The sequence below is a fragment of the Thalassophryne amazonica genome, chromosome 5, assembly GCF_902500255.1.
Source record: "Thalassophryne amazonica chromosome 5, fThaAma1.1, whole genome shotgun sequence".
Taxonomy (NCBI): Eukaryota; Metazoa; Chordata; class Actinopteri; order Batrachoidiformes; family Batrachoididae; genus Thalassophryne; species Thalassophryne amazonica.
Window position 1 is genome coordinate 7,316,208 of NC_047107.1, and position 26,629 is coordinate 7,342,836.

General features: G+C 41.0%; 1 protein-coding gene across 1 annotated transcript in view; it reads left to right on the forward strand.

Moving 5' to 3' along the window:
- The window catches only part of ggt1a (gamma-glutamyltransferase 1a), a 180,891-nt gene that overhangs the window by 130,938 nt on the left and 23,324 nt on the right, over positions 1–26,629 (forward strand). Inside the window, exons 9-11 of the mRNA XM_034169695.1 lie at positions 9,543–9,670; positions 11,177–11,289; positions 11,388–11,501. Coding sequence (XP_034025586.1) covers positions 9,543–9,670; positions 11,177–11,289; positions 11,388–11,501 — 355 coding nt within the window. The remainder of the gene's footprint in view (positions 1–9,542; positions 9,671–11,176; positions 11,290–11,387; positions 11,502–26,629) is intronic.

Consider the following 26,629-nt stretch of genomic DNA (forward strand, 5'->3'; position numbering starts at 1 on the left):
GACATGGTTTTCTATTGGAAGCGTCCTCTAGTGAACCCTAAGCAGGTGTTAGGCCATTATTTCAATGTGACAAACGCTCCCATTAAAACATGAAGGATTTACAACTGATTTTTTTAAAAGACCTTCAGCCACAGGTGCAGCTGGCCTGAGGCCCCCTCCGCACGTGGCCTCAGCCACACGTGCAGCTGGCCTGAGGCCCCCGCACGTGGCCTGCGGGAAAGCACCTAAAAGGCCTTGGAAAGCCCCTGACAGACTAAATGACTAATAGAGCCCTTTTTTTGGGTTGAACACCTGCTAGTTCAACCAGAGGACATACAGTTCGGATCAGGACACTTGATAGTTCATCACAGTTCAAATATGGACCTAAAAATTCTTCTACAATATCTCGGCAGCGGGGTGGAGATGTCGTCCGGCCTTTAAGGAGTGGTCGATGAGATGGTGATAGGTGACAGCTGTCATGAGTTGATGAATGACAGCTGTCACCCCCGGCTGTTCCTGTGAGGCGGCAGCGCCCTCTCGTGCCTGAAGCCCGCACTTCAGGCAGGGCGCCCTCTGGTGGCGGCCAGCAGTACCTCCTCTTCAGCGGCCCACACAACACCCAGCACCAATTGGGCTTCCGTATTTCCTTGATTAAACACCTGACCTTGAATCAGGACCTGCCTTATTTTAATGACCAGGTCAAAAATTCCTCTGAAAAAATATAGGCCTACCTTAAATAAGCGATGGGCATTATGTCCATTTAAAATATTACATTTGGTCGAGTCACTCACCGTCAACACGTGACAGTCTTCATTGTGTCTTTATGCAATTTTTCTGGATTATACTTTTTATGGATTAATTTGTCCCTCAACGAGCTCTTCTTTCTACAAGCATCTACCTCCAAATCACAGGTAAGGTGTACAATTTCCTACATGGTCATTTAAGCATCATTTTCCGAATTTGTGTTGTGAAGTTTGTCATATTTGCGGCCTTTCCTGCCAAACGTATTTGATCCATCATCGAAATGAAATCGACGTGCACATTACAAAAACCTTTAAAATATGATCGGACAGGAAGGAGTGAAAAGTGGCAAATCACAGGCTTTTGCGGTGTCTCATTTAGCAGGTGCACATTAGGCTGTGAGTCCCGGGTCTGAGCACGATTTGGAAAAAAATTAACAGCAAGGAAATACCGTACCTACTTTCCTCAAATCGGTGGGTGTCAGTGTTGAACTTCATTTCGTACTTCTGTTACTGGGCATGTCCAGACCACTCTGTCTGGTACATGCAAGGGGTTTTTAATAAAAATACATTGCGGTAAGTCAGGATGTTTTGTCCAATGTGAGCGAAAATCCATTATACAAAATCTGGTATATACAGTGTTTATTACATGGAAAATCATACAAAAGCATTGGGACTTTTGCTTTTGTCTGGGGAGTGCGAGTATCCGGTTTATACAATGACAGTTCAGGTGAGTTTTACTGTATAATGAAACCTACACTAAAAACCTTAGTAGTTTGGGCAGTTGGTCCACTTGAACTCGAGAGTGAATTTTGTCCTAATATATGTCAGATGTCTCCTTTTAGGTTTATATTTACAGTGGTTCACATGGGCCACAAGCAATTAAAGTGGAGGGTTTTTTTTACTTGCATTGCAGGATCAACTGGTTGGGCATCCCCAGTTCTAATAGTATCTCAAATACTTATGGCAACAGATTTGCATGGCATGAACCTCTAGATCCTTTATGGGTATGTCCAGAGGATCCTCGGTTCAAACCCTACTCTAACTGCACAATCACTACGGACCTTTGGACAAGATCCTTAATCCCCAAGTTGCTCCCGGTGTGTACTGAGCACCATGCACGGCAGCATCCAGCATGTGAGTGTGGCATCACTGTAAAGTGCTTTGAGCATCTGATATAGATGGAAAATGGCTATATAAATGCAGTTCATTTGCCATTATGTCGAGGGATGCAGGCCACAGTTTCAATATGAAAAATTTCCTTCCCTGTCACATAGACTACACTATCACCATAATGGTTTTCTTTTCTAGTTTTCCCTTCTAAACTAGTGGATTCCATATCCACATTTGTAGTCAGCCCTATAGGTTCTGTAATCACCTGCTCCATGGCCTGCCGTGGTTTCTTAATGTTAACCTCCCTTTGAGAATCTATGTTCTCAGACAAGATGGCGGCACCTTCCACCATAGAGTGAAGCATCAGCAAACCACTGCAACTGCAGAAAAAGGGCCAGTTATTGATTAACCTAAATTCTTGATGTCTACAGAACTTCACCAGCCACCTAATTAAGGATGTCAGTATGCTATAAACCTCATTATTTCCCCAGGACAACTGACATGTATAGATTTGTACTGGATTACCTTTCCCCTCCATCTTAGGTTCAGGTTACTACTTGTAGAGTTGGACCCAATCTCACCATGTCTAAATTACTTGAATGTTTGCAAAATGAAGGGCCATGTTGCTGGTGATCTCATTAACATCCTGTCCATTATTTTGCTGTGGTGAAATGTTGTTCCTTTGAACTGGCTGTCCTTACCTTCACTGTCTGTGAATGGGGCAGGGAAAACATTTTCATGCCATGGCCTGCTGAGGATTGATGGCAACACTGGGGGACTCAAGACTGTTAGTGCTATTGGCTGAATATGATGACCACACTTCTGAGGTCCATACGTGTCACCATCTGTTTGACTGTTTGTCATAATGACCGCTTTACTTGATAATTACCTGGATGCCTCCTCTGCGCATGTGTCATTTCAGAGCTCAGCAGCTTGTCTGAGACAGAGTCACTTCACCCAAAGTGTTGAATGGATTAATGGAATTATTAACCAATTTTTAGGGGTGGAACATTCAGTCGGCGACACCGGTATTATCAATGATCCTTATGGTTTTTTTTGGTAGAATATTTAATGATTAAGGTGAGCATTTATAAGTACTGCCCCAAACCTCCACACAGTAATTTAAATATGGCAAAGCAGGTGAACAGTAAAGAATGTGTTTTGCTTTACTCAGTATTGAAATGCTTCCTGACAGTTTATTTTCTACATGTTTTATGTGAGATTTTCAACTTGTTTTATTGTCTATTACAACCTCAAGAAACCTATATTCATAAACTCTTTTGATGGGGACACCATCTACCTGTATCTGCACCAGGGGTACTCCTATTACAATAAAAAAAAACTGAATTTAGTTTTACTTAAATTTAATGATCATTTATTTACACTCAACAAAAATATAAATGCAACACTTTTGGTTTTGCTCCCATTTTGTATGAGATGAACTCAAAGATGTAAAAGTTTTTCCACATACACAATATCACCATTTCCCTAAAATATTGTTCACAAACCAGTCTAAATCTATGATAGTGAGCACTTCTCCTTTGCTGAGATAATCCATCCCACCTCACAGGTGTGCCATATCAAGATGCTGATTAGACACCATGATTAGTGCACAGGTGTGCCTTAGACTGTCCACAATAAAAGCCCCCCCACTGCAACCCCCACCCCCCACCCCCCCACACACACGCACAACCCAATCCCGGATACGTGGTTGAAAATGAGTGAGTTTCAGACCCAATACTGACCCCTGGGGGACACCACAAGCAATATCCAACCATGAGGATGGATATTTTCCAAACTTCACAATTTGTTTCCTGTTTAAGTAACTTTTCAGTGCCTTAAGCCTAGGGATGCACCAATCCACATTTTTTCACTTCCGATCCGATCCGATAGCTGAATATGGATATCTGCTGATACCGATACTAATCTGATACAAGAGCTCTGTTAGCTATATTATTATTTTCATTACTGTTGACTTTATATGAGGATATTTTGTATTCTCAGTTACACAGCTTCACGATGAAGTGGTATAGAGGAGGATTTTCCTCAAAAGAAGACCTGAAAGTTCAGCTCCAGCCCTGGTGGGGGTCGAGGGAGCAGAGCCCCCTGAAGCTACAGGGTTTTACACCTCTAAAATGTTACTGATTAGCCCGATTTTAACTAATTTTGAGTGGTTTTGGATGCAATGAAAGCAAGAATAACAAACTAAAAATGACATTTATGTTGTAATATTTGGAACATCAAAGTTCGCTTTTGCATATTTCTGTCAAAGTCAAGTTAATAAAATAAAAAACATTGAAAAGGTCATGAATAACATTGAAAGGTTAAAAACACATGAATATTTGACGGACATAACATTTGCTCTCTTCTTTAAAAATGACACAGTACCTTTAATCCAGTGAAGGAAGCAGAGTTTTTCTGTCATCTTGACAGTTTTGTGTTTTTAAACATTTGAGTGGGATTGCATTATTTAAAAATCAAAACCACTGTAAGCCCTAATGGTCTTGTTTGAACAAGAGCTGAACTTGGACTGATTTGATTGTCAAACCTGCTCTTTTTAAGATGAAACCTGGATGCAAAACATTTCAGCCTTTCCTGCTTCACTAAGGCTGTGTGGTGAAAATGATCGTTTAAGCTCCTCGCTCGTTTTTAATGCGCATTCGGTGCTGTTCACACAAATGATCATGGTATCATTTGTAAACAGTAAACACTGTACAGTTTGTAAACAGTTCCAATGAAAACTACTTTTCATGTGAAAATGAGTGAAGCCTTGTTCCTCTTGCTCCCCTCCTCTCGCAATTCAATGGAGCTTTATTGACAATGGTAATGTGTCAAAGCAAGTGTTACAAAAAATGTGTTATACATAGTTGAAGTGACATCGCAGTTTAATATTCTCTCTCTCTCTCTTTTCCTGCTTTGAGCCAAGTTGGACCTTTTTGGAAACACGAAGTCTTTCAACTGTAAAATATACCGTATATTTCTGAATGTATCATCAGCTTCGTACACAGGAGGAACTCTGAATTAATACTGAAGGATTTTGATGGAGGGTGTTTTTCCCTTTCAGTCAGAGCAGACAGACACACCGTGTTCACCTGTGCCTCTGAGTTATCGTTACACAGCGCTGTGGCCTCATTGAACGCTGAAGTTGCTGACTGGTGACTGGTTGTTTTCAGGTGATTTGATACGAAGAAATGAGAAACAGATTTCTTAAGGGGGTCGTTTTGACCTTTGGGGTTTTTACGTAATTATTGTATGGCCTTGCCTTACAATATAAACCACCTTGGGGCAACTGTTTGTTGTGATTTGGCGCTATATAAATAAAATTGAAAAAATTGAATTGAATTATGTCTTTGTTTGATTAAAATTGCAAAATAAAGCAAAACTACAACTTTATAAGCTTGCAATACGAACGAACTGGTACATTTTCGGTAACATTTCAGTTCATTTACCGGAAAATGTGTGCTGGGTAGCACAACCAATTTTAACCCGAGCAGGTGAGACTGTGCTTCAACTGACATCATGGAAAGACAAAATGTAAAATGAAAAAATATATTAAATGGTTATATTTATCCAGTGATTTGTATTATAAAGTTATTTTCCTTTTAACTTCACCAGTTTTAGATTATTTTTTATTCAAAATCACTGATTTTTCACATTTTCCATTCAAATACTGAGCAGAGACATGCAGTGAGGCAGCAGCCAGCTGTGCCTCACCTTGGATTGCACAATCACTGAGACTCTGTCTCTCTGTATGTCGCTATTAAAATGGTCAAACACTTTGGCTGTATGAACATAAATTGCATAGTTTAGCTGATGTACATGTACAGCTGATGCAGCTGATGTACAGTGTTTTTTGTCAACAACTGTATGTGTGTGTAACGTGCTTCGTGTGCTGAGCGATCATAAAATGGCTGCAAAAGACACCAAGTGAGGCATGTAGTACTCCTGCCTCATGGTAGGGGGCACTAGTGATCCCAAGGATTCTTCTTGCAGCGACTTCTCAGCTGCAGAATAAGTGACAGAAAGCTACAATAAGCCTTTTCACAGTCTCGCTCGCTTCTGGGTCTGATGCGTGAGGTCAAAGGGCAAGAGTAAAGTGTAGTCTCGAGGCATCATGACTGACTGTGTGGGCAGCGAGAATGACAGAGACTTTGATTATTTTTCCCGTTGGAGCGTGATTCTTTGAAAGATTTTTGTAAAAACGTGGTATTGGTGTCCAAGGAAGAAAAATTGAAGCTTATGCTGCACACAAACTGAAAATTCAGGTTTTGTCCGACTTGTTAACCATGACCCAGACAGTGTCTATTTGTAAACATAGAATCAGCTGATCACTGTTTTGCTTTGTGGACCTCTGTAAATCTTGCACACTATGTTTGTAATCTTGCACACTATGTTTGTAATCTTGCACACTATGAGTGTGCGAAATAAATTATTTGTGAAGAATAAAATAAAATTAATCATGGGTCTGGTTGGTGAATGGCAGCTGAATGGTGTCTCTAGTAAATAATCATGAAGTAATGGTCTGGTCCATTTCCCTGTATGTCCTGTGTCAATTATTAGGTTTATAGGCACGTGTCTGTGATTTGGATCAATGAATAATGAACACAGGTGGGATTAAATGCACTGATTTGTGTCAGAACAGAGCAAGACAACAGATTACGCTGCCCATTTAACAGACGATGACGGCAAATCATTCCACAGACCTGACATCCGAACTCGAGTCCGGCTGGCTGGATGATAAGAGCAGCATGACTCGATGGCACTGCTACACAATTCGCCGGGCCCACGCAACCCGCTGGATGCCGCACTGTGTGCTGTGTTATGTAAAAAAATTATTTCATAGGGGATTAGTCATTTGCTGAATTGGCTGAAAAAACCATCTCTAATCGCTCCAGAAGCACAGAGGAATTTTGTCCAGCAGCTTTTCTTGTGCACTTCATGGGGTGTAAAAAGCATTTGGAATAATCTCAAAGGTAATTATTTTTAATATTTATACTGTAATGGCTTGGTCTTTTTGATCAGATCAGAGCAGACTGGGTTGAAAGCTCTCCTCGCCTGTTGAACCGCGGGTGGGATGTCGGGGGTGATGCAGAGTGGACATCTGTCATGCTGGAGACCACCCAGACATCTGGAAGCAGACAGGAACAAAGCCGCGTCAAGGGGACGGCAAAACTTAATAATGACGGGGCGAGGGCTGCCGTTCGCCGGCCTACCCAGACCTCGATATGCGCTGTCTATGGCAACTTCTGGATGTGACAACTTTAACAGCTTTGGAACGAAGTTTTCAAAAAATGAAAATGGTTCCTCACCTTCTGTGGACTCCTTGAGGTTCAACAGATGGATCGTATCCTGTCTAAAATGGTTTTCAATGCCCAAAATCTTGTCCTGCAGCTGTGCATTTATTTTAATAAAATCAGCAACTTTTCCCCTCAGCGGAGTCACGTCGTCTTCCAAACTGGAAATACAAGCCTCCACCTCGGCTACGGAGGAGGCCAATGAGTCGGTGACTGCCGCCAATTCCTCAATTCTCTTGACAACATCATCAATCTTGGCATTAATGGCATTCAGTGAGGTCTCAAACTTAACAAAAGCTCCATTCATGGTTGTTTCAGTCCGTTGTGTGCCAGCCGCCACCGTGTCCTTGATATGTTTCAGCAAACTCTCCGTGGAGACACTGGAGTTAGCATTAACAGAGCTTTGGCTATCGTCACTGTGCAGAGGAGCATTGTCTTCGCGCTCACTGAGCTGTTTAGCCCGACCATTTTTAGAGGAACTGGGCATGATGAAACAGAGCAGACATATACTCGAGTCAAGGTGCAGCGGTAAAATTGAGCTCTGACCAAGGAGAGAGGCAAAAAATGCGACCACTCACAGAGACGCCATCTTGAACCCTCTTGTTTTTACATTTGCATTCGCTTCGCTTGTAATATTCTTTCCTACATGCCCTTAGAATGTTGGTCAACATATTTTTGATTTTTTTGATTTATTTTCTGCCCCTTTAGTTCTTTATAGAGCGTATTTTTCTTTTACAAGCAGTTTATATTCCCTTTGTGATCCATGGTTGATCTGGCATTTTTGTTTTATACTGTATTGTTTAATTGAACACTTTTTTCATATAATGATGTGCTAAGAAAGTTTCATCAGTATTATCAGTATCATTATCTTTATATACCATTTCCCAGGTTTGTGCTAGTAAGTCACTCTGTAAGTCATTCATGGTTTACTCTGTCCTCGCTCGTCTGTGTTTTAGTTTTTCATCTGGCTGATTTCTCTTGTAATTACCATCATAAACTGTAAAACTGATGTCACTGATAATAATCCACTCACTGTGTCATTTTCAATATTATTGGTAAATATGCTATCGATTAAGGTGGTGCAATAGTGGTGTGATTATACTGGGCCTGGTGATTTTTGGATATAAGCTCAAACTGACTCCAGAGGTGGTGGTCTGTTTTCTTGACATCTTGTGTCAGGGTTCGTGCTCCCGGCTTTCCACAGTGACTACAAGGCTAAACGGATCTGTCTGTTTCCAGGGAAACTGAACTTGGAGGTTGGTCCAGTCGCACACTGTAGATGTCAAGATCACTGAAGCCAACCTGGAAGGAAGACTTCTCTTGGTGTTTTCTGTCAGCATATTGTTTCTGCACCTTTCAAAAATGAAGAAAAAAAATCAATAAAAAATTTGGAAAAATCATAAGAGGATTAAGATTTGACCAAAAACAAAGAATTCACAAATGAATAAAGATTAAAATAAAACTTTAGCACTGCGTGAAAGGATTGTGGGAAATGTACCTCTGTAGGGCCCCGGGACACACCGAACACTTGCATGCCATTTGTGTTGCAGGGACAGGGCACACTTGCACGCCATTTGTGTTGCTTGGTAAAACAGTCACGGGGCACTTAGAAAAGGTGGGGCCATTCGCATAGCCAGCTCGAAAGTGGTCACCTGCTCTCTACTTTCGTGCTGGCAGCGTGAATGGCCCCACCTTTTCTAAGTGCCCGTGAGTGGTGTTGGATGTTTGTGGGTGGCACCTGAACTCCAGCCAACTCAGGCTGAGAGTGGGTCGAATGGCCATTTGTCCAGCATTCACAGAGATTCAGCCGCTGGTGGGAAGGCAGCCTGGATTGCACCAAACATTCTAAAAACATTCTAGACTCACACGCCATTCCAACTCATTATACAAGCTTCGCACAATTTATTACCACCTTTGAAAATTGTCAGCTACCTATTTTATAAACACTACCCAATTTAGAGCCCATGGATCCTGACAGACAACATGCTAGTGTTTAATTGTCACCATAGCTGTATTTAACCAATTCCTCAAAATAAGCATTCTAATCATCCCCTATACATATGCACTGGGAAAAGAAATTTGACCTTGAATTTTTACCAATTTTACTCAGATTTAAATCACTTTGTCTGACCAGCCAGCGTTCCACCAAATTTGCTGCAAATTGGATGAAGACTCTTGGAGTAAGGTTGTTCACTCACTCAATGACAGACAGGACTGAAAACAATACTCTTGTGTGTGTTGCTGCTGTGCGTGGGTCTTATCAGTTTTATGATCATAATTTGGTTGACATATGAGTTTCAGTCTAAAAGCTGGTTTTTAAATTTTCCACCTGGTTGAGCTCCAGCTTCTTCTGCAACAATGGTTCTATTGGCTTTGCATTTGTGACTCCTGAATAAAAGCTGCTCTCTTGTTCCAGTTTTGGCTCCAAAGTCATGTCTCGATCCACTGGAATCATTTTTAATGATGAAATGGGTGACTTCAGCTCCCCACACATAAGCAGTGGCTTTGAAATCCCTCCCTCACCCAACAACTTCATCCAACCAGGTGAGTGGACTCTCTCCAGAAATACTGACTTATCAACATGTTGATGCTGCTGCTGTTGGTGCTTATTCAGTAAGAATAATAATAAAAAAATACAGCAGGGTTAAATGCATTGACCCCACAAACCATGCACATAGTCAAACAGAGTGTGCAGACAGGCAACTCCAGCTGGGACATGCCTCATTCTTCATATTATCTACTAAACACAAACTTCTTGTCACACTTAGCAAAGTTGAGTCGAACCCAAAATGCAGGCAGTGTTGAGGCAAGAGGTAGGTGCAAACACTCAGGTGATTTATTGTCCCAAACCAACCAACAATCCAAACACAGGCAAAAAATGAGATGTGGGAAAAGGGTCCAAAACAACACACAAAACAGAGTCCAAACAGAGTGACAAGGAATGAATCAAAAGTACTTGGAATCACACAGAAGCACGATAAGGAAACAAGCAATCTCTGAATGCTCACAATCAGCAGGAAGCAACGTGAAACAACTGACAAACAATCAGAGACAGAGGTGTGACTTAAAAGCAAAATCAACTGATGAGCAAATGAATAACAGGTGTGTTACAAGTTCAAAGGCCCAGTGACCACAAAAAGGTGGCTACAACACAGCCATCTAAAGGAAGTAGAACAACACATAACCAGAACAAAACATAACCTAAGAAGAAGAACAATCACAAAACCAAAAGCACAAAGTAGCTAAACACAAAACAATCTCTAGGGGTAAGTAGAAATAAAACATAACCAAGATCACAAAATACCACATAACCAGAATATAACTCCAAGTACAAGATACAATAAAACAATGTGGAACTCAAAAGCAACACATAAAAAACTGACATGAAGACTAACACAAAAAGAGGCAAACTATAATCACACTACAAAAAGAACTGAACAATAACCAAAACATAAACCAGGAACATAAATATAAAATCAACAGTGAAGAGTGCAAACCTAAAGACAGGAAACATAACACAATGGACAGGAGAGACAACACCCAGATAGAGGAGTGATCACACAGACACCAAGGACAGAGACAGAGGGTGAACCACCAGAAGGACAAGCACGGATACAAACACACAAACATAAGGCACAAACATGGGTGACGGGTAAACACACACACAACACTTCCACTTGGGTGTTCCCAGCTTTCCCTCTGCTTGTCAATGTCACCTCCACCCTGCATCAGGACTGGCACCTGTGCTCAGCCCCGTCTCCACTACAGCATCCACCTGAGGGCACTGACTGGGGATGGGGGGAGCACAAATTTAAATGCTACTCAGTAATATCACAAGTACAGATTGGCAGGGATAATAAGGCCCGAGGCCAGACATCAAACTCTGTGTTGTCCTGTTACAAGAATAATTCTTAAACGTGAGTTTTGTCTGAATGAAATAAATTAATGGCCGAACCCGGGTTCACTATTATGAATTCAATTTTGTGCATTTTTTTAATCATTTGTTAAAGGCTCACAAGCAGTAGACACATTTTGTTTATCTGTTTGCAGGTAAGAGGCCGCTGTCTTCCATGTGTCCGACCATTATCTTCGACAAAGAAAATACAGTAAAGATGGTTGTGGGAGCCTCTGGTGGGACAAAAATCACCACAGCCACGGCCTTAGTAAGACCGAGTCATTAACGTGCATCTCCATCCTACACACACATGCAGGTCATTAAGGCTTGATGTCCAAGACACAAAAAGTTTTTTGTTAAAAACAGGTCATCCTGAACTCCTTGTTCTTCAACTATGACCTGAAGAAAGCTGTGACAGAGCCACGTGTTCACAATCAGCTCAACCCAAATATGACAGTGGTGGAGCAGGGCTTTGAAAAGGTCGGTCACACACAAACAGAAGATGCAAAATATTGCTCATTATTGTCTTGCTAATGAGATTTTAACCATAATTTAAGCAGTATAACTCTCAACCCATATATACCCCCAAGAGTATAAGTTGCACCTGCCAAAAAATGCCTCTTGAAGAGGACAAAAAACATATCATCACCTTCCTAAAATACTGGCCTTAGTCATATTCTCCAAAACATGACTTAGACTATCACCTCCCCTGAACTCATCATAATGGTGTGTCATGTGCAGTGGTGGGCACAGTTCTGCTAATCCGCTAACCGCTAATTATCGAAGCTAACGTTTTCAATGTTAATGGCAATAAATGGAAGTGTTCATGGCAGTGTGAGCAGCCACACATTCGCTGAAAGTGATGAAGAACTTAAACAGAATTTTTAGTTTTCAAATTGCCTTTTTTACAAATTAACAAAATTACATATTTTACAAATACAGATTTATTTGTAAAACCCACCACACATTTCAATAACATTTCAGTGTTATACCGACCAGCCAACCACAGACATCAGAAAACTGATGTACCCATAATGCAATGCAGCATGTGTGTCTAAATGCTAAAACCTTCAAAATTACTGCATTACTTTAAAACATATAGCTGATATTGATTTTGTAAAACAACAGACGTGATGTTAATTTCAATAACTTGTCCGCAATTAGTTTGTTTAAAATTATAACCATAAGTCAAAACTATCTGCCTGTGCAAGACTCCAGTGAAAGGACTGGCAAGTCTGTATGGTGTGAAGAGAAATGATCCCCCCACCCCCTTTCTGATCACCAAGGTCTCTTTTACTGCGAGAAAGCTGATCTGAGACAGAAGCATTGACTCGTTGTGTCAGTAGCTGCTGTGTACTAAAATCAATACTGAAAGTTATCAGTTTAGCTTTTATGTGTAACTTCCACTATTTTTTTTTAGAGCTTTATTGGTTTAGCGTTATAAAAGAACTTTTCAGTTAGTGTATTAGCTGTTATCGAAGCTAACTTTTTGGTTAGCTGTGCCCACCACTGGCCATGTGTCACATCATCCACTGACACATGACCGGAGTGACATGAGTTTGGACATGAACTCAGAAAAAATAAAAGAGCAATATCATCTCAATATCACAGCCAACAGGCGCACAATGATTGGGGCTGTGCATCGTGAGATTTAGGAATAAAGTTCATTTTATAAAGTGCAAAATGTCAGCTGATGTCTGCAGAGATCATCAGAAACATTTGTGTGTGTGTGTTCAAATCTGAGCGGAGATCAGACGGAGAGATTTGTCTTCTCCTGTGACTGATAGTTCATTCTGGGCTTCTGAAAGCTCCGGTGTCATTTCAGCAGAAGCAGACATGAAGCTCGACTGTCACTGAAAAGACACGTCACCCATGTTGTTATGTTACAGCCTTATTCCAAAATGGATTAAATTCATTTTTTCCTCATAATTCTACACACAACACCCCATAATGACAAGGTGAAAAGACTTTTGCAATTTATTAAAATGAAAATACTAAGAAATCACATGTACGTAAGCATTCATAAGTATTCACAACCTTCATTCACAGAATGGTCAAGGCACAAATCTGAAGAAGGTACAGAAAGATTTCTGCTGCTTTGAAGGTCCCAATGAGCACAATGGCCTCCATCATCTGTAAATGGATCCACCAGGAATCTTCCTGTGGTGAAGCATGGTGGTGGCAGCATCATGCTGTGGGGATGTTTTTCAGTAGCAGGAACTGGGAGACTAGTCAGGATTGAGAGAAAGATGAATGCAACAATGTACAGAGACATCCTGGATGAAAAACTGCTGCAGAGCGCTCTTGACCACAGACTGGGGCGACGGTACATCTTTCAGCAGAATAGTGACCCTAAGCACACAACCAAGATATCAAAGGAGTGGCTTCATGACAACTCTGTGAATGTCCTTGAGTGGCCCAGTCAGAGCACAGATGTGAATTCAATTGAACATCTCTGGAGAAATCTGAAAATGGCTGTGCACTGACACTCCCCAAAAAATGCGCAAAGATAGGTGTACCAAGCTTTTCACATCATATTCAAGAAGACATGAGGCCATAATTACTGCAAAGGGTGCATCGAGAAAGTATTGAGCAAAGGGTGTGAATACTTATGCACATGCGATTTCTTAGATTTATATTTTTTTTAAAAATTGCAAAAATTAAAAAAAAAACTTTTATGTTGTCATTATGGGGTGTCAATGGGGGGGAATTAATTTAGTCTATTTTGGAATAAGGTTGTAACATAAAAAATGTGGGACTTGGTGCTCATTCATTCATTCATCCATTCGAATTGCAGTATAAATGAATTGAAAGAAAATCAATCTGAATGTTCATCTAGATCCAGACCAAATCTGTACAAATTTTAATATGATCACTCAACTTCAATGGGTACTATGGCATCTCTCACCCTTTTGTCTCATTTTAAGTGTGTTGTTCTCTGCCCAGCAGAGAACCTACCCGGTAAGTTTATGTGGTAAGCAAACTCAAAAATGATCCAGAGATGGGATGTCAAATCAACTGATGCTGTATTGCGAGTAGCCTACACTGAGAACAGAGTCATCTATACAGCGCTGAGGTCTGACCGAGCAGTCGTCTCATGCTCAACCTGCCACAGAAGAGCCATGATTCCCTTTTTTGGTCTGCTCTGATCCCTACACTCGACCACCCCCAGGTGGTTGGTCTTATCCTGCCGTGTGTATCAGTGGCTATGTGAGTGGCTGCAAAATGGTGCATTGTGCCATGTATCGGGTGATGTGTATGAGTTGTGTTTAAAGCAGCATGTGTTACTTAACCGTGTGGAGTCGACAGACGCACCACTGCGTCAGAAGTCACATGATCATGCGTCAGTAGTTTTCTCTGGGCCCCTCCCCAATCAGACCGGGAGTGACATGTTTAGCCGCATGTTCTCCTTGAATTGCTGGCTGTCTGAGTGGTGTCCAAAAAATGAGGTGGGCTTCATAGATAATTGGCAAAGCTTCTGGGGAAAACCTGGTCTTGTTAGGAGAGACGGCATCCATCCCACTTTGGATGGAGCAGCTCTCATTTCTAGAAATCTGGCCAATTTTCTTAAATCCTCCAAACCGTGACTATCCAGGGTTGGGACCAGGAAGCAGAGTTGTAGTCTTACACACCTCTCTGCAGCTTCTCTCCCCCTGCCATCCCCTCATTACCCCATCCCCGTAGAGACGGTGCCTGCTCCCAGACTACCAATAACCAGCAAAAATCTATTTAAGCATAAAAATTCAAAAAGAAAAAATAATATAGCACCTTCAACTGCACCACAGACTAAAACAGTTAAATGTGGTCTATTAAACATTAGGTCTCTCTCTTCTAAGTCCCTGTTGGTAAATGATATAATAATTGATCAACATATTGATTTATTCTGCCTTACAGAAACCTGGTTACAGCAGGATGAATATGTTAGTTTAAATGAGTCAACACCCTCGAGTCACACTAACTGTCAGAATGCTCGTAGCACGGGCTGAGGCGGAGGATTAGCAGCTTAACATTTAGCAGATTAACATCTTTCTACTCATCACTAATTGAAGAAAATAAGAACAACCCCAGGTTTCTTTTCAGCACTGTAGCCAGGCTGACAAAGAGTCAGAGCTCTATTGAGCTGAGTATTCCATTAACTTTAACTAGTCATGACTTCATGACTTTCTTTGCTAACAAAATTTTAACTATTAGAGAAAAAATTACTCATAACCATCCCAAAGACGTATCGTTATCTTTGGCTGCTTTCAGTGATGCCGGTATTTGGTTAGACTCTTTCTCTCCGATTGTTCTGTCTGAGTTATTTTCATTAGTTACTTCATCCAAACCATCAACATGTTTATTAGACCCCATTCCTACCAGGCTGCTCAAGGAAGCCCTACCATTATTTAATGCTTCGATCTTAAATATGATCAATCTATCTTTGTTAGTTGGCTATGTACCACAGGCTTTTAAGGTGGCAGTAATTAAACCATTACTTAAAAAGCCATCACTTGACCCAGCTATCTTAGCTAATTATAGGCCAATCTCCAACCTTCCTTTTCTCTCAAAAATTCTTGAAAGGGTAGTTGTAAAACAGCTAACTGATCATCTGCAGAGGAATGGTCTATTTGAAGAGTCTCAGTCAGGTTTTAGAATTCATCATAGTACAGAAACAGCATTAGTGAAGGTTACAAATGATCTTCTTATGGCCTCGGACAGTGGACTCATCTCTGTGCTTGTTCTATTAGACCTCAGTGCTGCTTTTGATACTGTTGACCATAAAATTTTATTACAGAGACTAGAGCATGCCATAGGTATTAAAGGCACTGCGCTGCGGTGGTTTGAATCATATTTGTCTAATAGATTACAATTTGTTCATGTAAATGGGGAATCTTCTTCACAGACTAAAGTTAATTATGGAGTTCCACAAGGTTCGTGCTAGGACCAATTTTATTCACTTTATACATGCTTCCCTTAGGCAGTATTATTAGACGGTATTGCTTAAATTTTCATTGTTACGCAGATGATTACCCAGCTTTATCTATCCATGAAGCCAGAGGACACAGACCAATTAGCTAAACTGCAGGATTGTCTTACAGACATAAAGACATGGATGACCTCTAATTTCCTGCTTTAAACTCAGATAAAACTGAAGTTATTGTACTTGGCCCCACAAATCTTAGAAACATGGTGTCTAACCAGATCCTTACTGTGGATGGCATTACCCTGACCTCTAGTAATACTGTGAGAAATCTTGGAGTCATTTTTGATCAGGATATGTCATTCAAAGCGCATATTAAACAAATATGTAGGACTGCTTTTTTGCATTTACGCAATATCTCTAAAATCAGAAAGGTCTTGTCTCAGAGTGATGCTGAAAAACTAATTCATGCATTTATTTCCTCTAGGCTGGACTATTGTAATTCATTATTATCAGGTTGTCCTAAAAGTTCCCTAAAAAGCCTTCAGTTAATTCAAAATGCTGCAGCTAGAGTACTGACGGGGACTAGAAGGAGAGAGCATATCTCACCCATATTGGCCTCTCGTTCATTGGCTTCCTGTTAATTTTAGAATAGAATTTAAAATTCTTCTTCTTACTTATAAGGTTTTGAATAATCAGGTCCCATCTTATCTTAGGGACCTCGTAGTACCATATCACCACAATAGAGCGCTTCGCTCTCAGACTGCAGGCTTACTTGTAGTTCCTAGGGTTTGTAAGAGTAGAATGGGAGGCAGAGCCTTCAGCTTTCAGGCTCCTCTCCTGTGGAACCAGCTCCCAATTCAGATCAGGGAGACAGACACCCTCTCTACTTTTAAGATTAGGCTTAAAACTTTCCTTTTGCTAAAGCTTATAGTTAGGGCTGGATCAAGTGACCCTGAACCATCCCTTAGTTATGCTGCTATAGACGTAGACTGCTGGGGGGTTCCCATGATGCACTGTTTCTTTCTCTTTTTGCTCTGTATGCACCACTCTGCATTTAATCATTAGTGATTGATCTCTGCTCCCCTCCACAGCATGTCTTTTTCCTGGTTCTCTTCCTCAGCCCCAACCAGTCCCAGCAGAAGACTGCCCCTCCCTGAGCCTGGTTCTGCTGGGAGGTTTCTTCCTGTTAAAAGGGAGTTTTCCTTCCCACTGTAGCCAAGTGCTTGCTCACAGGGGGTCGTTTTGACCGTTGGGGTTTTACATAATTATTGTATGGCCTTGCCTTACAATATAAAGCGCCTTGGGGCAACTGTTTGTTGTGATTTGGCGCTATATAAAAAAATTGATTGATTGAATTGATTGATTGATCTAATTAAGTGGATGGAATACTCAATACGCTGCACTGTGAGTCTCCCTTTGAGCGCATGTTGAACATAGACTTCAACTGTTATACCAGCTTTAAAATCTTGTTACTAGGGCTAGTATAACATGACTTATGAGTATTTTTATGCCATGTTTTTTCATGAATATTATTGTCATTTTTGCTGCATGTTCATGTACACACCCGTAGCAAAAAGGATCATTTCCTTCTCTGCTGCAGTAGCAACAGGGGTGGGAAGAAACATGACTCCCTCTTTGTCATTGGTGGAAAATGCACAAGCTAACCAATCAGAAGTCACTATCAGTATGCGTGATTGATCACTGCCCACCAACGCCACGTGGTTTTGCTTGTGGGTGCGCGCTTCGCACAGAGTTTCTTTTCTTCCTTCTCCCCCTCTGCCTGTAACAACACAAGTAAGGAAAAAATACAAACCATGAATTTGTCTTTATCACTGGTGGAAAATAAACTACATAAGCCAATAACAATGATCCTCAAGTCACATAATTTGGTTTCTGTGGGAAGAAATGCTGTGGGTGATTCGGCGAGGAGAGACAAAAGCCAATAGCGATTAGAGTTTTGGTATTTGGAGATTTGAGAGCTATTAGCATGTTTGGAGTGTGTATTTAGTCTGTGGTGGATTAGTTAGCGTGTGTGGTTAGTGTGGTGGTGGTGTTGTTTTTATTTCGTTTTGTGAAAATGAGGCGTCATGAACGTTGTGCAAGCATTTCAGATTTTTTTTAACTGGAGGAAGACAGAGTGCGCAGCATGTCATCAGAGTCTGAACCAGACAGTGAGGCTTCTGATGATGGAGATGATCCCTCTTTTGTTCTGGACGAGCAATCAGAACAGGTGGATGTATCATGCGCACAGAGATCTGAACAGAGGGTCGGAGCACGCTCTTCTCTTTCCAGATCCAGATCTCCGCTCAGATGCACAGCAGAGCCATGCCCCAGCTCTGACTGCTGGAACACAGAGGAGGATGCAGACACTGCTCCAGCAGTCAGCAGATTCCAGCCTCGGAGAACACCAGGAGTCCAGGTAGAGACACTTTTGCCCCAAAGTCCAAAAGACCTTTTTCGCCTGTTTTTTGAAACTGATACAGTCCGGACAATCTGCATGAACACCAATAAAAACACTGCAACAAACAAGGAGTTAGGGAAGAAATACAAATGGACTGATCTTGATGTGGACAACCTTTACAAAATTTGGGGGGATTTTGATATACGTCATTGGTGTAACTGCCAAGTCTTCAGGACTACTGGAAACAAAATCATATTTTGTCTGTGCCCCTTCCAGCTAAAATAATAACAACAGACCAGCGGTGGGCACAGCTAACCAAAAACGCAGCTTCGATAACAGTTAATCAGCTAACTGAAAAGTTATCTTTTATATTAAACCACCCAAAAATTTATCCGAAGCTACAGCCCAGCTCAGTATTGTCGCCGGTACATTGTCAGCTACTAACAAGCCAATTTTGAATTTTAACACAACGATCACAAACCCAAACAATGAGTCACCACCACACCACTTCTGTCTTTGTGCACCGTGCCCACTGCTGAAAGCTCCTGCTTGCAACAGATTTTGCAGCAGTGAAGAGGCACTAAGCTCAACTCTACCCCAGCAAAAGGGGCCTGACTGCCAGGAAATGGGGGGGGGGGGGGTGTTATATTCCTTAACAGCATACAGCAGTCCCACCGTGAGGCAGAGGTCTTGGAAAATAAGGCAGTTTTGACTAATGGGTTTGATTTATACATCAAATTAATACAGATAGAATAACTCCATTAATGACAATTCTGTCATTTGTACAAAGTTAAAAAATAACACGTCTTTTAATTTTAAATAATTCACTAATTCTGAAGTACAATACTTTAAAAGTAAAATATATAGCTGATAGTTTCACTTTATAAAAATTCAGACGTGATGTTAATTTAAATAACTTGTCCAAAATTAGTTTGGTTAAAATTTTAACCATATGTTAAAACTGTATGCCTCTGGATGACTTGGGTGATATTGCTGGCAAGTTAGTATGGTGTTAAGCCTCGGTCCCACTGAATAATGAAGGCTGAAGAAGGAGCCACGCATGGGTGTGGGGTGATTATTCGAAGAATGACCCACGTTTTGATCTATCACGTATCCACTATGAAGGTGCCACTATGTGCCTCTCTGTACCCCGCATGTGCCGCGTAGCAGCCTCTAGTGAGCCACGACCGACCTGTCATTACAGCCTCGAATGGCTCGCGTCAGCCACACTAAGCCATGTAGTGCCATGATAGCGCCATGATAACGCCATGGTGGTGCACGTTTAGGCATGAGTTTGGTCCAAACCTCCAGCCCTCCCACAGCTGGTCCCTTCAAATTGTGGGTTTTCAATACACAGATTCACAGCAGCATTTAAAGATGTCCCTTCTTCTTTTCTTTTTTTAAACGCAGTCTAAAAATAGACATTCCAGCACAGTTCCAGGCTGCTGTCCACCTGTAATGCACCAGACCAGCTAGACCCAAACCACGGGTTCCTGGAGAGCCGCGTCTGTGCTCCTCGCTGGCTCCGCGGCTCTCTGACTTTTCTTCTGCTGCTTTAAACACACAAAACTTTATGTTTGTCCATTTATTTCTGCAAAATCACTCTTTTGCTCATGCGCTGCTGTTCTCCTTTCATGGACAGCCGCCTCTGTGTTCTTTCTAAGTGGCTTCCTTTCCATCCGTGGCTTGCTGGCTTTATTTTTTCCCTGGCTTTAAACAATAATTTTTACAATGTGAATCCACTTTTAACTTTGTGTTTGTCCATTTATTTCTGCAAAAGCGCTCTTTTGTGCATGGTGCCGTTCTGCATATAGAATGAGGTGGCCGTTTTATTATATACATCTGTGGATCATTTTTGATATATATATATATATATATATATATATATATATATTTCTTAATTTCTTCCGCAGCTTACAAGTCACCATGATACAACTTTTAACTTTGTGTTATGTCTTCAAAATCGTTCTTTTGCGCGCGCACTGCTGTTGTCCTTTCATGGACAGCCGCCTCTGTGCTCTTTCTAAGTGGCTTCCTTTCCATGGCTTGCTGGCTTTATTTTTTTCCCTGGCTTTAAACACAGTCATTTTTACAACATGATTTCACTTTTGACTTTGTGTATATATATATATTTCTTTATTTCTTCCGCAGCTTACAAGTTATCATGATACAACTTTTAACTTTGTGTTACGTCTTCAAAATCGGTCTTTTGCGCGCTCTCCACCTGTGTTGCCGCACAGCTCCTGCTCCACTGGAGTTATTATCTTCCATGGCTTTAAACACACATCCACTTTCACGCAGTCACCCAAATTTTAACTTTGTGTTCGTCCAGTATTGAATGAAATATCACTCTTTTGTGAGCTGGCGTTCTGCCTAAATGCTCGTTTGAAGCGTGATGATAAGTCATTGCCTCAGTGCGCACACACAGCGGAGCTCATGTAATCCATTAATTCCAGAAGTGATTAGAGGTGTTTTCAGCATCCAAGGTTTGACAGAAAATGATTAATCTGCTACAAAATAATTATTTTATATAGAGTCCAGCGCACAGCGCAGGTGGGATTGTGTGCACAAGAGAGCCGCTCCAAAAATAGCCTCTCAGGTCTTGCCTCAGTGCGGTCATGTGATCCATTAACAAGATATTAAATCAACATACTTTTACATACAACAGACATCAACATACAGACATACTTTTACAGCAAGAAACTGTTTTATCAAGCTATAAAAAACATTAAAAATAATTACCTTAAGCTGTTCAAAATACATCCCACATGGAGCAGGAAAGAGAGGAAAAAAAGTGTCCAGATGAAACAGTCCTCTGATTCTAGAAGTGGTTAGAGGTGTTTTCAGTATACAAGGCTTGGCAGAAAATGATTAATCCACTACAAAATAATTATTTTCTATAGAGTCCAGCGCACAGAGCAGGTGGAACTGTGTGCGCAAGAGGAGAGCTGTTCCAAAAATAGCCTCTCAGGTCCTGCGAAGGTGCCAGGCGCAGGGATAAATGACTTTTTGCAGACTCGTAAGCACCACACAAATGCCTCTAAGCTGTTGCAGTAACTCGAACACAAACTGCGCCACACTGTTGTTGCTAAATTTTGAATATCTTGAAATTAGTGCCACGCTCAGAGAGGAGCCTTGTTAACTGAAGATAATGCCTCTAAGAGCCACTCTGAGCCACTATACTGCCACGATAGCTCACAAAACAAAAAAACAGGGTGCGTGGCTCCTTATTCATCCTTCATTATTCGGTGGGACCGCGGGTTTAAGAGAAATGATCTTTCTTTCTTTTCTTCTTTTTTTCTCCTTTCTCTTCTGTGACCAGTTCTCCTCTGATTACAGAGGATAGAACACTTTCCCCTGAAACCAGCTCTTCTCTGTCTGCAGAGAATAGAACTGTATGTCTGCTACAAAACATTTAACAGGTAGACATTAAAATCTTTGATATCAGACTTCACAAATGTTTTTAACTGCTAGAGCTTATTCACTCTCCCTGCAAAAATGTTTGCGGTCTAAAAATTATTGAACCAAAATGTATCGGAAGATAATTGGTCCGCTGATGGTTTTCAAAGTTATCTGAAAAGCTAATCCGATAATGAAAACATTAGCTTTAATAATTAGTGGTTAGTGGATTAGGGGTACTGTGCCCACCATTGCAAGAGACAGATTTAAATTCATATTTTGGAGCATCCACCTGAGTGATCCAGATGAGGATGCAAAAAATGACAGTAAAAAGGGAACACCAGGCAGTGACAAACTGTTTCGAGCCAGGCCTCTTTATGATGAGATCCTCAATACCTGCCAGGCTTATTACCACCTGAGGAGGGAGCTGGGAGTGGCTGAAAGAATGGTGGCGACGAAGGCAAAACCTAGAATGACAGTACATGAAAGATAAGTCAACAAAATGGGGCATGAAACTTTGTGTATTGGCTGAGTAAAGCAATGGGTACACACTCATGTTTTCCATTTACACTGGCAAGACTGTGACCACAGAACATGCGAGGTCTTATGATGTGGTCATGAACCTGATTCATCCATCCTCTCTTGGCCTTGGGTACCACATTTACATGGACAATTTTTATTCAAGTCCCAAACTGTTCATGGACCTGGCCAAGATGAAGTTTGGAGCATGTGGCACCTACAGGCACAATAGCAAAGGATGCCCCAGAGGGAGGGCAAATGCTCTCACAAAAAAGTGCAAGAGGATCTATAAGATGGATAAGAGAGGGCCCGCTGGTGTTTGTAAAGGGGATGGACACACAGGAGGTGTCCGTATGCTCCACCATCCATCATGCGTTTTCCGGTGAGACAGAGGAGAGAAGGGTGACGGGTGGGAAGGATGGATGCTGGAGGGTGAAAGACAATCCCTGTCCTACCCGTTGTGGCCTACAATAAAAACATGGGTGGAGTCAACCTGTCTGACCTGGTCATCCAGTACTACACCACCCATCAAAAAACTGCTCACTGGTACAGGACAGTGTTGCTACATGTCCTTGACAATGCAACCACTAATGCACCGTGAGATAAGGAGTGTCAAACAAGTGCAGCCCATGACACACAAGGACTTTAGGGTGGAGCTGGTGTGTCAACTGTGTAGTACAGACAAAACAGGTGTCCCACAGAACAGGAGCCAGAACCATGTTCCTGTGCCAATTGTGAGAGGCACAGATCCTCGCCAAAAAGCCACAAAAGGCAGATTTAGGTGCCAACGCTGCCATCAGGTGGACAACAAGAGGAGTGACACACTGTGGAAGTGTCAGGCTTGTGATGTGCCACTCTGTGTTGTGTTGCACAGGATTTTTTTTTTTTGAGTGCCACAAATAATTTGTGTTGCATCTTATTTTGACATCTGATTGTGTTGTAAATAGTTTAGTATTAGTATTTCCTGCACTACATTTGTACATATGTTTTTGAAATTCACAATATATATTTACATGTTTAGCTATAAAAAAGGTTCATTAAACATGTTTGTGGTTTTCACAGTCAAAAAATAAACTTTTTTCTACTCAGATTTTATGTTTTTGTATGAATTTAACTTCACTGTGTTAATACAGTATGTCAGAATGAAAAAAACAACTTTAAAGTCACACAGGTGAGGTTGTGCTGAAAAAAATGACACCCAACAAGGCAAAATAAACAGTTCTAAGATAAATTATGAAGGCAAAACTAAATGTAGGCAAAACGCTCATCTTTTACGACGTTAAAATGATAAACCACCAAACAAAATTATCAGAAGCTACAGTTAACTTTGAGTGTTGTCTCCGGTAGAGGTGGGCGGATCGATCCATATATCGATAATATTGATACCAATGCTGGTATTGATATTGAACAATCCTCTTGTAAAAAGATCGATACTCAAGCTTTTTTTCTTTCCCGCACACACTGACTGCTGCGCACGCAGATTCATCAAAGTCTATTCTGTCTGTAAGAGCAGCGCTGCGCTTTGTCACACAACACGGAGCAGCACACCCTCCCCCCTCTGGTCTTTTGTTGTTGCGCCGTCACGTGGTTCAGCGGCGCCAGCCAACAGCCATGCAGGTATAGGCTCAGAATGGCCCGCCCACTCAGCGCTCTCCTCAAGTCAGCCCTCGACCTCAGGAGATTGTGTTTTAAGTTGTGGTGAGTGATATTTTTTAAACAAAAATGTTGATTGTGATAATAAAGTATTTTGTTGTCACGGACAATGTTTGGCAAAATTCTATCCTAGGTCTTTTGGATCCTTTGGATCTATGAAGCTTAAATATGAAAAAGTATTGGTATCAGTATCAATATCGCAGATACTAGGTATTTACTTGGTATCAGATCAATACCAAAACTCCCGGTATCGCCCACCTCTAGTCTCCAGTACACTCTCACCTACTAACAAGCCGATTTTGAGTTTTAACACCGCCAATGCTTCTGATGGAACGAAAGGCGATCACAAACCCAAACACAGCCAAGGAATCAGCACTTTGTGTCTTTGTGCACCCTGCCCACTGCTGTAGTCAAACATCATTTGCCTTAACAGCATATAGCAGTCCAGCTGTGAGACAGACATCTTGAAAAGGAAAGCAGGTTTGGCTTATGGTTTTGATTTATAAATCAAATTAATCCAGATAGAATAACTACATTAATGTGAACTCTGTAATTTGTACAAATTGAAAATATAACATATATCTTTTAATTTTTAAATAATGCACTAATTCTGAAGTTTTGAACATAACACACACAGGTGCCCAAAAGGATTATGGGTAAACTGTTCCTCCGTTCACATTGGTTGATTCATTCGTCCTATGTAAAAACCAACACAAGTTAATGTAATGTGTGTGTTGGTGTTTACAAATAAATGTGCTTTTGTAAAATATGTCATTTTTTCATTTGTAAAAAAAAAGGCATTTGTCATGTTTCTGTCCTGTTTGGGTTCCAGTCTTATTTGTTCCCTTTTCCTTCAGTTTAGCCTGGTCGTGACTTGTTTTTATTTTTTGCCTCTTGATTATGTTCATTCTTGTTTCCATTCATTCTAGTATTCTGGCTCTTGTATTATTCTGTGGTCCCTGGTTTTGGTTCTTTATTGTATTCTTGATTCTCTGTATTGCATTTTCAATTCAAGTCAATTATTGCTTTTCTTTCTGTTAGCCAGTGATGGGCACAGATAACCAAAAAATTAACTTCGATAACAGATAATCAGATAACTGGAAAGTTATCTTTGATAAAGATAAAACAATAAACCACCCAAAAATGTATTGGAAGTTACAGATAGCCGATAAATTCCAGTATTGTCTCTGGTACATTTGCAACTACTAATAAACTGAATTTGAGTTAACACCACGAAAACTTCTAGAAGCATTAAAAGCAACAACAGACCCAAACAGTGAACCCACACTTCTGTCTTTGAACATCCTGATCCCTGCTGGAAGCTCTTGTTTACTACATGGCTTCCAGCACAACCACAAGCGCAGAGCAGCCAGCTCTCTACCAATAACAACACTCCGGTCAGGTGGAGGTCTTGGAAAATAAAGTCATGCTGACTATGGTTTGGTGTGAATACTGATAGAATAACTCCATTAATGTCAATTCTGTCATTTATACAAAGTTAAAATATAACATATATCTTTTAATGTTGAATAATGCAATAATTCTGACGTTTTCTAACAAACACAGACAGATCACAAAGCATTCTGGGTAAAAGTGCCTCTGATAAACATTGATTGGTTCAGTCATTCATTATGTAAACCAACACGTTAATGTGACGTGTGTCGTGTGTTGGTGTTTACAGATAAATGTGCTTTTGTAAAATATTCCATTTTTTATTTGTAAAAACAGGCATTTTTACAGAGCCCTGGAAGTGTCATCGCATGTTTTATGATGTTGTAAAACGTGCACTCAATATTGTCTTGACACATAAATGTTGGCTTTACACTGTGCGAGTTTTGGCCCTTTTTAAAATCAAATCAAATCAATTGTATTTATATAGCGCCAAATCACAACAAACAGTTGCACCAAGGCGCTTTATATTGTAAGGCAAAAGCCATATAATAATTACAGAAAAACCTCAATGGTCAAAACGACCCCCTGTGAGCAAGCACTTGGCGACAGTGAGAAGGAAAAACTCCCTTTTAACAGGAAGAAACCTCCAGCAGAACCAGGCTCAGGGAGGGGCAGTCTTCTGCTGGGACTGGTTGGGGCTGAGGGGAGAGAATCAGGAAAAAGACATGCTGTGGAAGAGAGCAGAGATCAATCACTAATGATTAAATGCAGAGTGGTGCATACAGACCAAAAAGAAAAAGAAACACTCAGTGCATCATGGGAACCCCCCAGCAGTCTAAGTCTATAGCAGCATAACTAAGGGATGGTTCAGGGTCACCTGATCCAGCCCTAACTATAAGCTTTAGCAAAAAGGAAAGTTTTAAGCCTAATCTTAAAAGTAGAGAGGGTGTCTGTCTCCCTGATCCGAATTGGGAGCTGGTTCCACAGGAGAGGAGCCTGAAAGCTGAAGGCTCTGCCTCCCATTCTACTCTTAAAAACCCTAGGAACTACACGTAAGCCTGCAGTCTGAGAGTGATGCGCTCTACTGCGGTGATATGGTACTATGAGGTCCCTAAGATAAGATGGGACCTGATTATTCAAAACCTTATAAGTAAGAAGAAGAATTTTAAATTCTATTCTAGAATTAACAGGAAGCCAATGAAGAGAGGCCAGTATGGGTGAAATATGCTCTCTCCTTCTAGTCCCCGTCAGTACTCTAGCTGCAGCATTTTGAATTAACTGAAGGCTTTTCAGGGAACTTTTAGGACAACCTGATAATAATGAATTACAATAGTCCAGCCT